The 15608-nt window shown below is 32.2% G+C and overlaps 1 protein-coding gene across 1 annotated transcript in view; it reads right to left on the reverse strand.

Annotated features, from left to right (window-relative positions):
- The window catches only part of MALRD1 (MAM and LDL receptor class A domain containing 1), a gene marked incomplete at its 5' end in the record, with an annotated part of 573210 nt that overhangs the window by 372576 nt on the left and 185026 nt on the right, over positions 1 to 15608 (reverse strand). The window contains 2 exons of the mRNA XM_081051765.1: positions 1558 to 1668; positions 5848 to 6004. Of these exons, the coding sequence (XP_080907891.1) occupies positions 1558 to 1668; positions 5848 to 6004 (268 nt within the window). The remainder of the gene's footprint in view (positions 1 to 1557; positions 1669 to 5847; positions 6005 to 15608) is intronic.

Consider the following 15608-nt stretch of genomic DNA (forward strand, 5'->3'; position numbering starts at 1 on the left):
ATCCATATATATACTATACTATATATACTATATATATATACTATATATATATATACACACTATATATATACTATATATATATACTATACTATATATATATATACACTATATATATAGTATATATAGTATAGTATATATATGGATATACACACATATATAATATATTTAATCAAATTTAATATTAAGGTAGTATATACTTAATATAGTATATATAGTATATATATAGTATATATATATATATAGTATATATAGTATATATATACTATAGTATAGTATATATATATAATTTCCCCCCCCCCAAGGAGAACAAAAGCAGGGTAAATTCTTTTGTAAAAGTTGGGAAGCAATATAGCACAGCAGTTGGGTTATGGACTCATAGATAATCTGTCTGCGTTTCAAGTCTGTCTGCCATTTTGTGATTACATGACTAGGGCAGATTACCAAACTTCTAACTATTTCTATATTCTAATCTATTAAGTATAGATAATAATAGTATGTACCTCATACAGTTACTGTGAAAATAAAAGGAGTAAATAGTTTAAATTCATAGAAGAGTAGTTAGCACTTCATAAGTGCTATGTATGTGATTGCTGAGAGGAGCCTATCTATGAGACATAGCACAATCATGTAGATATAGTCACTGAATATTCACAGCAGAATTGGTTACTTCTGCTGTATACACAGAGGACTGGAAATTCAATAATTAGCAAATATAGTATATATTCTATTTAGAAAGAAGTGATTCTAAATTCATGGAATTAAGCCCTATGTAGTTTAGACTAAAAAAGAAATATTCTCCAACAAAATGTCTCAGTATTCTCGCTGTGCTTATCCAAATCTTAATAAATATTAATAGAAATCTGCCTCATCTTCCAAGAAAACCCCCTTTTCGCCCCCCCCAAAAAGAGAAAATATTAAATTTAAAAAAATTTAAAAACCACACACACATCCACGGAACTCTTATATTCTTGAAAATTCATGAAAATTAAAATTTATACTAAATATCTTGGCACATCATTATTTTCAGTTTAAATATTTTAATCTCTGTACTACTCATTTATATATATTATATATAGTATTATATATATACATATATATATATCTTATCCTAATATTCTTACAATCTACATGAAGACAAATACATCACACAATTTTGTGCCTTCCCAAAATATTTTAGAAATAACTAAATCTCTTAACTCTAATAAGGTTCAACAATATAACATGCTTTCAATAGTCTGTTTTTTAAATCACATTTGAAATAATGTAATTACAGTCTCTGAGAAAATATTCATAAAGTAAATGGAGGTGTTCTTTACATATGGGAGGCTGGGCAATTACAGAATGAAGGACAGTTGTCATTAAAATTAAATGTTCCTAAAAGTATGGTTGTCTAATTGGAAGAAATTAGCACATTCTGAAACTGTAAATTCCTTATGAAAAATGCTATATGTATACAAACAAACACATCACAAATGGAAGACTATGAGTGAAAGAATTAAATTATGATTAAAGAAAAAATCAACAAAATTTCATCACTCAACGATTTGGATTACAAACCTGTATATGTGAATGAATGCCTAAAAACACTTCTATTTTTTTCCACTGTGCACCTTGCTGTCCACTTTGAGCCCACAATTTAGAAGTAACATTGCCTTTCTTGCTGAGTACCTGCAGAGATAAATCAAGTAAGAAGTGCTGAAATATTTTGTCTTGACAAATTTTAAGCATACAGGATTTTCCCAGAATTTTCCCAATTTTTTTTTTTTTAATTTTAATATCAACATGAAGTCCCTGAGAGAAAAGTTGAGGCATTTTTTTTTTATTAGATGTCTTTGTTTTCTATACAGCACTCTGTCCCCAGGGTATTTCGCAAGCTTTGTGTAATAAAAGTGAGCATGAAGATCTGTCAGTCAATCTGAAAGTACTTGGGCGCCATTTAATTAAGAACTCTAACTACATTAGCTTTTCTAAAAGCTGACAGCAGTGACGATCGGAATTTTATATATGAAATAACATCCATGTAGTCGAATGAAAAGCGTGGATTACTTACCAAAACACTCTTGAGAATGACCTTCCTTACCCTCTTGGGTTCAGTGGTGGCAGTCATGTTACAGTGGGAGCCCATTTGATGTGAAGAGCCCAGGTGAGTGACATGAGCAGGCACCCCTCATGCTGTGCCAGTAAAATTTCCCTACTCAACAGCCTTAAAACTACAGATTCTCATCAGTACTGTATTCTCATTCTAAGGGAAAGTTCAGATTAGTCTCAGCAGACAAAGGATCACGGCTCTTTTAGAATGATACAAAATGTGCCATCAAGAGAGCAACAGGAGAGAATCAGGAAAAGCAGAACAACTTCACATTTTAAAATGACTGACTCAGATGGTTTATTTAATTGTTTCACAATAATACCTTTTAAAAATACAATGTGTACAACCAAAGAATTATTAAGGTGAAGGGTTCATGACGGTTTTGAATTTTGAAAGTGAAGGTAATAGTTTCATTCTCTATTTTTTAAATTAAATTCAAATGGCTTATTTTATAGTAGTAGAGTTTCTAGTCTTGAGTTTCTAAGTAATATATGGCTAGCAAAAATATCACCAAATTCTTGGTCTATAAAATCCAAGTTAAATCAGCATGTTATCAAAGCAAATAAAATACAATTTCTTAAAAAATATGAACCACTTTTGACAGATACCTAAAAAATATATATGGGAAGTAGATCTTTGTATGAATATCACTCTATATATAGATCACTATGGAAAAATGTGTTTATGCAACATAATAATGCAATGTTCAGTTATTATTTTATTTACCCATGCTCAAAAGTAAGGATTACTATTTTAATCATTAATATTTGATAAATAATTACTTATACAATTTTAATATTGTTTTATAATTTTTCATCTAATGCAAAATCTTATCTAAAAAATGAAAGTATATTTCAGATAATTAATCTCAACTATAAAATATTCTAGGTAAATAATTTTCATTTTTCTGATGAAAACCCTGCAGTAAATTGTATTGATTGTTTTGCTTAAAATTATTATTATTATTATTATTATTATTATTTTAAATTTATTTATTGGGGTGACAATTGTTAATGAAATTACATAATTTTAGGTGTACAAAATTATTTTTTAAAAGTCAATGTAAGAGGGTAAACAGGGTCAAATATATGGGGATGGAAGTCGAACTGACTCTGGGTGGTAAACACACAATGTGAGAGATGTAGATGATGTATTACAGAATTGTACACCTGAAATCTATGTAACTTTACTAACAATTGTCACCCCAATAAACTTTAGTTAAAAAAAAAAGTCAATGTAAAACAAAGGATAAATTAGAACTTCAATCCATAAGACTATCTGAAAGCTTTTAGATTACTACACATAAACACATAAATATATACAAACAGGTTTACTTTTAAATTATTTTGGGTAAGGAGTCTCATCTACAACAAAGAAAATTCTTCTCAAATTGATCTACAAATTTAACATGTTGCCATTAAAAAAACAGCATTTTTGAAATATGTTTATATGAAAATTTAACATGACCAGGAGATAATTGTATAAATAAAGATGTGGTACAATGGAATATTACTCAGCCATAAGAAAATATGAAATACTGCCATTTGCGACAGCATGGATGGATCTAGAGACTATTACGCTAAGTGAAATAAGTCAGACAGAAAAAGTTGAGAGCATATGATTTCACTCACATGTGGAATGTAAATCTGAAAGCAACAAATGAACAAGACTAATAGACAAGCAAAAACTCATAGACACAGGCAACAATTTAGTGGTTACCATAGGGTAAGGAGGAAGGGGAGATAGAAGAGGGTAAAGGGGGTCAAATATATGGTGATGGAAATAGAACTGAATGTTGGTAGTTAACACACAAATGCTAATATATAGCTAATGTGTTATAGAATTGTACGCTTGAAACCTATATAATTTTACTAACCAAAGTGACCCAAATAAATTTAATTTAAAAATATATTTAAAAGACAGTAATCAAACGGGAGGGAAAAATGCACATAATATTAAAATTATAATCAAGCTACTGGGAAATAAGTAGTTAAGCAGCTGGCCTGCATTGTATTTCTCTCTATATACTGGGGAAAAACAAAGCAGGTAACCCAAGTGTAATCTTGCAAGTATGCTAAACATAGACTTCTTTGTAAATAAATTAATGGTATTTGATTAGACAAGAGTCCTTATCTATATGGTTGCTTTTAGGGAGATATCCCTGGTCTAATACTGCTCATGGTAACAATTCTGAAATTTTGGGATTTATTTTACAGACATGACTTCCTAGAAAATGTTATATAAGCTTTGAAACTGAGTATAAATGGAGATGCTTTACAACTGAGTTGGCTTTTTCTATGTAAATGAGGCAACTTTACATAATGCTTACAAACCTTATATATTATGTAAGGTATTTCCAGTATGGGAAGACAGGACCTAAGGATGTACATTCATATTCTAGGATCTCTCTCTGTTTTGTGTGTATAACTTGGTCTTCTAAAATAAACAAACAAACAAACAAAAAATCCAGGACTCCATGGAGAAATAATTAACGCCAAGAATGGAACGGAATATAAATAAGATGAGTCTAAAACATTTTTTGGCTAGAAAGAAAGGAAATTCTCAAAGACTAATGGGCTTATCAAAGAAACATAGAAATCAGCTTAATGGGTCTCCTCTGACCAAATGTGGAACAACAAAACCAAAAAATAATAAAAATAAGAGATGATAAATTGAATATAATAGGAACCCATGAATCCACACTGATATAGATCAATAAATGGATAAAATGGATCAATAAATGGAGAGAAAATTTGGGGGTATTTTTACAATAGAAAAACAACCTACAAATGTGGACAGAATAATGGAGTTAGAAAATCATAAGTAGGTAATCATCATAGTAAAATTAACTCCAGCAAAAAATAATACAGGATGCAAAAACTAGTGGGTAAAATTGAGTTGATATCAGGATTTTACATACTTTCAAAATATTTCTTCCCCAAAATTTATTGATAACAAAGGGAACAAAAGTATTGAGACCAATTAACATCATGTCAATGGGATGCAGTATTGGTGATGTTACAGAAAAAATAAAAGCTTGACATTGAACAAATCCAAATTGAGAGACAGTCTATAAAACAGTTGAATTACAATCTTTTAAAATATCAATATCATAGAAGCCAAGGGAAGATTAAGGAATCATTCTAGTTTGAAAGACACTAGGAAGAAATAACAACTAGCTGTTATATGTGATTCTGTATTGAACTGAATTTTCCCTATAAAAGATGCTACTGGGATAATGGTCAAAAAATAGGATCTCTGAGTGCAGGGTATATTGAAGTTATCTGTGAGATTCTCTGAAATTTTTGTGAGTTCAAAACAATTAATTAATTAATTAATTTATTTATTTATTTATTTTGTACAAAGAAGCAATTTGAAAAAGATTACTGGAGAATGTAGCACCACTAGCATCAAAAAAACAGCAGTGAGAATGCACATTCAATAGCACCAACGTGTGTATAGTCATTTGATTATGCCAGTCTCAGAACACTGATACTGAAACCTACATGAAATATTTCAAGTATAAAACCATATAACACAGAGCTGTAACCTCAGAATAAAGACAATAATCATAAAAAAATCCTTCTAGCCACTCAGGCCCAATTCTGCAAAAGCTTCTTTCCAATCTTGGTATTTTGAAACTAGTGAAGTGTTGATAATTGTCTATTTTATTAGCAAACTATGTTTTAATAACACTGAATTATATATTATGAATTTTTATAGAGCACAGTCAAAAAACACAATGTTCTAAGCAGTACCTGTAGGGAACCAACTGTGGCCCCGTTCATATGAGTCCAGAACACAAGAGTACATTTTGGTCCCGTCCGTGAAATAACAGGAGTGAAGATGTCAGCAATGTCACCAAATTTTCCATTTGAGCTATCAGCATATAGATACCAGCCATCTGTGGTATTTCTGGGGAAAATATGATGTACTCATAAGATAAAAAAGAAAATCATCAAAAAAGAAAATCAAAATGTCATTGGTCATATTTTATCAATCTGAAAGTATAACAGTATTCTATAACATAATGACTCATCACCTTCAGCAGAAATAATTCTTCTATTTTGATTCTGAATCTATGTATCAATTGGTACAATGTGTACATATTATGATAAAGGCTGAAGTTATCAGGCCTAGTCTGTAATGACTTGGTTGATGCTAGTTTTACAATGTTAATTTTACTGCCGATATCCTGATTACCTTTTTAGAGTTTATTTTTATGTGGGTGGTATGAGACCCTGAAGTACTGAGCAGCTTTAGAAAAGGCATAAAAAGAAGAAAAATATATAAATCATTAAATCATAAAAAACAGAAAGGAAACGGGTCTGGGGGTTCTACTCCTAGTAGGTCTAAAAGGCTTTCAGTTTCAAATTTATTCTTTGTCTATTAATTTAGGTCAGTGTTACATAAACATATTTTAATAAGCTGGTAGATAATTTTTAATGTGCATCTGTTCTTTCCTAGTTGCAAATAAGAGGAAAAATAATGATAGACACAATTAAATATCAATGTAATCTTGCCATACAAGACAGAGTTTATGGGCCCACTTTAATTATCAATTCAAAAAAGAGATAATAGAAGATTAAAGACATGCTAGGTAACACACAGCTTGTTGAATTGTTAAATCAGTAAGTGATTCCTCACAATTTGGCATTTTGGTACTCTTTGTTTGATTAATTAGATTTCTTACCACTTTCTTACCTAAATGCCATGCTCGATTATACAGAGTTTAAACTTGCTACTTATTAAAATCGTTTTTATTTTGAAAGTTTTATAATTTTTCAGCAAATAAATATGAATCACTAATAGCAAACAGATGGAGAGAAAGACTTTAATTAACGTTTATTGGGGTGACAACTGTTAGCAAAGTTACATAGATTTCAGGTCAATCAGCACATATTTATTCAGTCAATTCTAGTGTTGCCTGTTCAAGGTGCTGGGAATATGACTGAGCAAAAGACACAGGATTTGGCCTCTGGCCTCACCATTTACTGGGTGGGCAACTTTAATCAGGTGATTTTATCTCTCTGAACATATCAGTTTCAACAGAAGTAGAACATCTAACACAGTACCTGACGTATCTTACATATTTAACAAAGGGAAGTTGTGATTTGTGGTTGTTTATGTCATTAATTGCTGCTAATGGGATAAAGAGTTTAGTGTCCTGCAAACAAAAATGATCTTAATTCATACCCTCTGTTAAGAGGCGGGATTACTATATTAATTTGTCTGAATTGTGTCTCAGTGAGTAAGTACTTCCAGCTTTGTTTCTTGTGTGTTTAATACCCTGAATCCCAAAGATACAGAACATAGATGAGTATACAAATGATTCGGTGATTTTTAGATTCACTGAGATCCAGCACAATTAAAATAGATATTTTTTCCCAGAAATTGACAAACTGATTTTAACCTTTATATAGGAATCTCAATGGCTAAGAATAGCCAATTTTGTTGTAAAGGAGAATCAAGTTGGAGAATCTAGTCTATCAGATATCAAGATTCATTATAAAGGTGGAATAATCAAGACAGAGTGGTATTGGAGTCTAGACAGATAAATGGGCGAGAGAAATGGATGAAATAGTCCTGAAACAAATCCATATATATTTGTCCATGTGACTTATGAAAAGTGTGGCTCTTCAGAGCAATGAAGGAAAGGACAATCATTTCATTGTGGACTGAATAAATTAGGTAACCCTGTGGGGAAATAAGAAAAATTCACCTCTATTTCACAGCATTCAAAACTAATAAATTCCAGGTAGATTGTATAGGAATGTAGAAGGTGAAACAATGAAGCTTGTCTAAGATAATATAACAATATCTTTATAATGCAGAATGAGATTTTTTTAAACAAAATATAAAAATCACTAACCAGAAGGGAAAATATTGAAAAATGGGACTGTATTCAAATTAAGGATTTCTGTTTACCAAAGATACCAGTATGATAATCAAAAGGCCTACCAGTGAATGGCAGAAAACATGTGTACCACACATAAGGAATGTAACACTTACTGTCTACTACATACCATGCACTATGCCATACGTTTAATAGTGTGTGTGTGTGTGTGTGTGTGTGTGTGTGTGTGTGTGACAGTTGTTATGCATACATATTATGTAACTGTATACATACAAGCAAAAATTGGATGAAATATAACAAAATATTAGTATCTGTGTTTGGAGGCCATGTATGTTTTATTTTCTATACAGTCAATGGTTCATAAATTAAATAAGTAAATACATAAATAAAGATTTTATAATTAGTGCACATGTGGAAATAAAAAAAAATAAATTGAGAGAGAGAATGGTGGATTTCAGATAAAATTATACATGAAAAGTTGATAATGTGTCCTAGGCTATGGAAAAAAACAACAATAAAAAAAGACAGAACAAAGCTAATAGATCTAAAGACCAGGGAGGAATTAGGACCTAAAAGTCACAATTCTGGCAATGATAAAAGCATCTATTTGATGGTTAAACGGAGGTCCCTGTATTAGTTTCCCAGAAATTATACAATGGAAAAAAAGGACTATTTTTAACTTTCCTAATCCATTATAATTCAGGAAAACTCAGTTGCAAGGATAAATATAAATTACTGAAACAATTCTTTACAGTTAGATATCCCTGAAATATCCCCTCACCTGAAAGGAAAAGCAAAACGAGAGACATGGCAGGAGATCAATCTGAAAACTTCAAAAAAGAAAAGTGAATTTGTGTGTTTATATCGCACTATGAATACAGTGACCAGTGTAGCAGTATATTTTATATGCATTAGCTCGGGGCACATGATGTGTGTACTATTCCTAATGGAAAAATGAAGAATTACACAAACACTTGCCTGTGTCTGGGATGAGATTATTCAAGCATGTACCTGCAAAGGAAATCAACGCCCCTCCTGGAATGAGTGCAGCAGTAATGATCACACTTAACTCTGTGCTGTCACTCATAAAATATCAGCATCTCTCTGCCAACCTTCAAATTGTCTTTTCTCATACAGGGCAGGAAGGAGCATGTTTTATAGAATCTATCTATTCTAATAAAACGTATCCTAAGCCACATAGTAGTAAAGGTTTAAAGAACGCAGTGTTACACACCCATGTATTGCAAAAGTAAAGATCCCAGATGAAGACGCACAAGTCATTAAAAAATGTCATTATAATAAGAGATCTGATTTGCAGTCCATGCTATTTTAAAGAAAGTCTCCTCACTCTCATAGAATGACCAGTTTCTAAAGCCTTACCATTACACATATTAAGCAATTAAATATTTCCCTTTTTTCTTCCCTTATTTGAGAACCTCCTGGATATTTACCCTAATTAAATTAGTAAGAAAAATATACCCTTGAATGGACAAATTAAATTATTTTGAGTTTGGTCAATTAACCTTTGATCCTGTAAATGTACCATACGAGGGACATATTCTCCAGGCTTATTCTTTAGGTTGAGATACATCTCTTGATTCACTATGATAATGTAGGCTGTTTTAACATACCTGATGGGATATGAGCTAGTAAACATTGTCATGAACTTTATTAGCTTCGCAGGGAACAGAAATACAAAGTGTTCAGTACTACAGTTCTAATGGTTTCCATAATGTTACCCTAGTATCTATAGTGAACCGTTCTTATTGTGTGGAGTGGCTCCCCGTATCTCCCATCAACTCCTCTGTGTACGGCAAACAAAATTCTTGACCCACCAACTGCTGGAGTAGGCTTCTTAAACAAGCCAAACCAATCAGAATTCTGTGTGGAATTTTTAGAATATAAATTAAGGGAAAAGGAATGTTCCTTTTTCAGTGGCAACTCTCTTTATAAGCTGATTCCCCAAGGTTTGAAACCAGCTCTATTTGAATCCAAAACTCCACCCATACCCTCTATACTATACTGTAGTATTGCAGAAGAGACACACACACAAAAAATATTTGACCATTTTGATCCTTTCTAAAATGTACATCTGATTTTCCCCTCCTGCTTAGAAATCTTTAATACATCTTTACTGACTCAAAGTGAGATTCTTGAACTAAACTGTATGTTATTGGACTGAAAGTAAATAAGAAGCTTCAGTAAAATATATATCAATTCACCATACACACTGTCCAGGTCAGCTGATAATGTTTTTTTTCATAGCAAGAATTAGTTGATAAAGGAAACAATGACTTAGTTTGCATTCTAGCACCAGCTCTTCCTCTCATCATACATTTGTAACTAACAATCCACAGATTGGCATTTCATACTGCACTGGTATACAACGGGGGTCAGAGGATGTGTTCTATGAAGGCCATATAGTAAATATTGTAGGCTTTGTGGGCCACATAGTCTTTGTTACAACTGCTAAACTCTGTCTTTGTATCATGAAAGCTTCCATGGACTGCTCAAATGAATGGTTATAGGCATGTTGCAAAACAACTATATTTACAAAAACAAGAATCAGACCAGAATTGGCCCATGGGCCATAATTTGCTCACCACTGTTCTGTGGATAAAGTCTGGACTCATCAGGATCTGAAGAATGACTTTCTATACAAATAGTTGGCTTCAGCGTTCATCTATTACTTAACTTAGAGACCCAGATTTATATCCATTATAGTTGTTCATGCAATTACTTAAATATATCATGTACTCTCTTTTCTCTGTCTCCCTTATACTGGTCTTTCTTCTGGGCACAATGATAACCTCTGCTATTAGTCTTTTTTCTTTACTAGTCTGATTTATTCTTGACAACATATCTCAAATACACTTTCATCCAAGCCTTCTTAGATTCTTAGATTCAAAGTTCTTTGATTCAATGTTACTTCCTCACCTGAGAATTCCATAGCATTTTATACATAACTTTAAAAATGCATTTTCCATGTAGATTATAATTCACTGAATATGACCCTATGTACCCCACTAGATTATAAACACATCATGACACATATTTTAACTAATTTATTATAGTGTCTAGAACATCTAGTAATTGGCTTAAACTCAATTGGTACTCAATAAATATTTCCTGAATCTGTTGCTAAATAAAAGCAGTAAGGAATTCTAGGTTTTCTACGTCAAAATTCTCTTTTGCAAATGCAAGGCACCTTAATTTTGAAAAGGGACTTACAATTTTAGTACAGTGCTTTTGGATTTCTCTTTCCGAGTCTCATGAAATAAAAATGGAGCCATGAACGTTTTTTGAAATTTTATACAACCACCTGGGGGTTGTACCAGTTCAAAATTCAATAACACAGGTATCAAAGCCAGCTGTTTTAATTAGGAATCCCCCCAGTTCCTGTTTCAATATTGTATGACATTCACTGGAGAACAACTCTTGTTGAGGCAAGTAGAAACACGTTAAAAAAATAACAACTGATAAAAGTAAAAGTCTAAGAAATTACACCATATAGCTCTATCTGTGTATCTTCTAATTCCAAAACAGGATTTTAAAAGGCTCATTAAAGTAAACATATTCTTTGTAAAATAGATTTTAGGCCAAAGAAACACTAGCTTCTGAGATAAATAAAGTAAAATATCTGAGGGTTTTAGATCAGTCTTTACATTAGCAAGCCTTTAAATTACTTCATAGACGAAATGACTAAAGTTAAATAATTTGTCAGTGGTAGTTCCCTTGGTGAGTACTGAAGCCAGGATAATACTTACCAGATCCATCTCCCCATGTTTTATATTCAAAACTAGTTGTTCTCTAAGTATGGTGCCTGAACCAGCAGCATCACCTGGGAATTTGTTTAAAAAGCAAATTCATCAGCTCTACTGCATAAAACCCTGGGTAAGGACTCAGAAATCTGCTTACAAAATTCTCCAGCTTATTCTGGTGCATGCTAAATTTTGAGACTCACTGCCCAAAACATTTACAGTTACAGTTAAAACAGTATTTACAATTCCAAGTTGCTAAATCAAAATGCTAATCCAAAAGAAATACCTAGAAAAATAGATATTCAAACTTGATTTTTCTTTTCAAAATGAACACTCCAGGGAAAATAAATAACTATAAGATTAAAAACAAACAAACAAAAACTGTTGACACTTGTTTTTAAAACAAAACATGTTCTACTACACACTGTGTAAAAAATAGGTCCTATGTTTTAGTAAAGAAAAAAAGCTAGTTGGGAAGGCTATGGGTTGAAATTCTTAGTCAAATATATTTGAAAAAACAATGCACATCTCCTGGGATACAATTTACACACACACACACACACACACACACACACACACACACACACAGAATTTGATGTAAGCACTTCTTCAGGAGTTTGGCATTCAACTGTCCACACTCTTTTTGTTCTTTTTTTTTTTAAACTCATACATCCCTAACACATTTGGAAAACAAACAAACAAACAAACAAAAAACTGCCTGGCACATGGTAAGCACTCAATAAATATTTGCACTGAATAAATGGAGACTTCAACATCCCTCTGTCAGAAACGGACATATACAGCAGGCAAAGATCGGTAGGGTCATAGCTGAACTCAACAACATCACTAATCAATTGCATATAATTGATATCTATAGACTACTTTGTCCAACAGCAGCAGGATACATCTTCCTCTGAAACTTACATAAAACATTCACAGCTAACAAGGACTATTAACCAAAATATAGGAAGAATTCTTAAAATTCAACAATAATAAATCAAATAACCTGATTAAGAAATAGGCCAAAGTTTTGAACAGACACCTCACCAAAGAATATATACAGATGGCAACTAAGCGACAGTTTGGTGGTTTCACACAAAACGAAACATACTATTACCATGTGATTCAGAAATTACACTCCTTGGTATTCTCCTGAAGGAGTCAAAAACCTATATCCACACAAAAGCCTGCACATGGATATTTATAGAAATTGTCATCATAATTGGCAAAACTTGGAAGCAACCAGATGTCCTTCAGTAGGTGAGTGATTAAATAAACCTTGGTAATTTCAACAATGGAATATTATTCAGTGCTAAAAATAAATGAGCTATCAAGCCATGGAAAGACATGGGGGGAGCTTAAATGCAAATAACTAAGTGAAAGAAGCCAATTTGGAAAGGTTACATAGTGTATGATTCCAACTATATGACATTTTGGAAAAGGCAAAACTATGGAGATTGTAAAAGAACAGTACTTGCCAGGGTAGGGTGGGGAGGAGGGAAGGATGAATAGGCCAAGCACAGAGGATTTTTAGGGTAGTGAAAATACTCCGTATGATGCCATGATGTTGGATACATGTCATTATACATTTGTCCAAACCCACAGAATCTATCACACCTAGAGTGAACCATAATGTAAAATACGAACCTTGGTTGTTTGGATATGTCATTGTAGGTTATCAATTGTAACAAATATACCAGGATTAATTCTAGAGGATGAATTGGACACATAAGGAAAGAATCTATACATACAGAGGCCAATACACATTATAAATAGAAAAGAGGTAAAAGACATAAAAATGCTTAACAAATTTCAATCTGTTATGCAAATGACATAGTCTTTACTTTATTGATTTCAATGTGAGGCAAAAATAAGTTAAAAGAAAATTCTTAGTATCTTCTGAAATAATATGAGCCAGTCACATTTGTAGTAACATATTTATTTATTAAGACTGACCTGATTTATTAAAAACTCAGTCTTTCCAACACTGTTCTCAAGGCTATTTATTCTTTTACATGAAATCTCACTGAAATTGCGGAAGTTCCATTTAATGCAACTGCCAAATTGGATTCTGCTCATTAGACTATAGATTTGTGATCTTGTCCAATTTTATGAAATGGACTTATAAAATTATGTAATTGTAAAATTCATAGTAAGTAGAAATTAATATAAGATACAGCCAAAATTTACTTTAGAAAGTATATAAATGAAATCCTGGTAGTAGAAAGGATTAAAATGGTTGTATACTCCCTTCCCCCAGAGATAACAATTATTAATATTACATAAAATACCTATATAAAGTCAACATTTAAAAAATTAAGTGGAAAATTAGCAAAGCAGATAAAATAAGAGGAAAGCATAAACACACACATACACGCACAATCCTGCGATTCAGAGTGGTAAGAACAGTGAGTTTGTGATTTTTTTTGGTCTGAGAAAATTGACAATCTCTCTTATACTTCGGCTCCAGTTGAAGAAAATGGCACAACTACAGACTTCCTGGCTAAAGGTGCCAGAGATCAGAGTGCAGCTGAAAATGTAAAGGAGGAATCCTGGAAAGCATAAGAACAGCAGAAGGAATGAGAATGAAATTCAGTAGCTTAGACTGACGGCTAAGCTACTCAAGTGCGGGGAACACACAAGGAAGCATGATGAAATGCAGGTAGAGACCAGAGGAAAACCTATGATTGAAGAATGGAGTTATGTGAAGCCAAATCTGCAAAGTTAAGGTTTACCTTAACTGAGTACATTTTTCAACCGTTAGTAACTCTATCAACTCGACTGGCAGGAGGCACAAAACTTCAAGGACTTCAAGTTTTAGAAAACAGTCTGATACTGACAAAGCAGAGATACTTAAAGGGATTCCTTGAAGGAAGCAAACCACAGAGAAAATTAGCTCCATTTCTGCCCAAATTCTTGGCTGGTCACCAAATTGCACAGAAAAAGCAATAGTGGAAAGCCATAAGAACAGAACAGAGCTTCATGTTCCTACTGCACAGTGGATAAAGTTTGTAGTTTCAATACAAGCAAATTTACTCCTTATTACAACAACAAAAACGTTCAGATGACCCTGACAGAACCTAGTCACTAAAACCTATTATCAACAACACCCAGTTTTCAATCAAAAACTGCTAGCCACACTAGCAGAAAGAGTGTAGTATGGACATTATGGAGTAAAAAATTAACAGCCAATAGAAATTCACTCCAAGTGGGTCAAAATGTTGGCTGTGTCAGATAGAGCTGTTATAGTACCTATCATAGACATATTCAAAGACTTAAAGGACAACTGTTCCACAAATTGAAGAACCTTATGGTAATGACTTATGTATAGATGGATAATCTCGAGTAAAATGCAAACTCTAAAATAAATAACCAAATCAAAATTCGGAGCAAAAAAAAAAATACAACAATTAATATTAAATACATATTTAATTTAAAAACAATTAATGTTAACTACAACAATTAATATTAAAAATAAAACGCTACACAGGCTCAAAAACAAATTGCATATCGCCAAAAAGTAATCTGTGCCCATGAAAATAAACCAGTAGAAATTATCAACTCGAAAAACAGAAAGATAAAAGATTGACAAAAACTAACACCAACTCAGAGACCTGTAACACAGCATGAAACAATCCAATATTCATACAGTTGGAATCCCAGAAAATGAGAAGAGAAGGGGGAAATATTTGAAAAAATAATTGTATAGGAGAGAAACTTTACATACAAAGACAAATGTAGACTAAACATAAATAGCTGGAAAGAAATATTGGAAAAAATAAGCATGAGAAAACTAATGTAATTATATTATCAGATGTAATAGATTTCAAAACTGAAGGTGTTACTAAAAATAAAGGGATTCTTCATAATTATAAAAATTTGAATACATCAGGAACATATA

This window comes from Rhinolophus hipposideros, assembly GCF_964194185.1.
Source record: "Rhinolophus hipposideros genome assembly, chromosome: 1".
In the NCBI taxonomy this organism is placed as follows: domain Eukaryota; kingdom Metazoa; phylum Chordata; class Mammalia; order Chiroptera; family Rhinolophidae; genus Rhinolophus; species Rhinolophus hipposideros.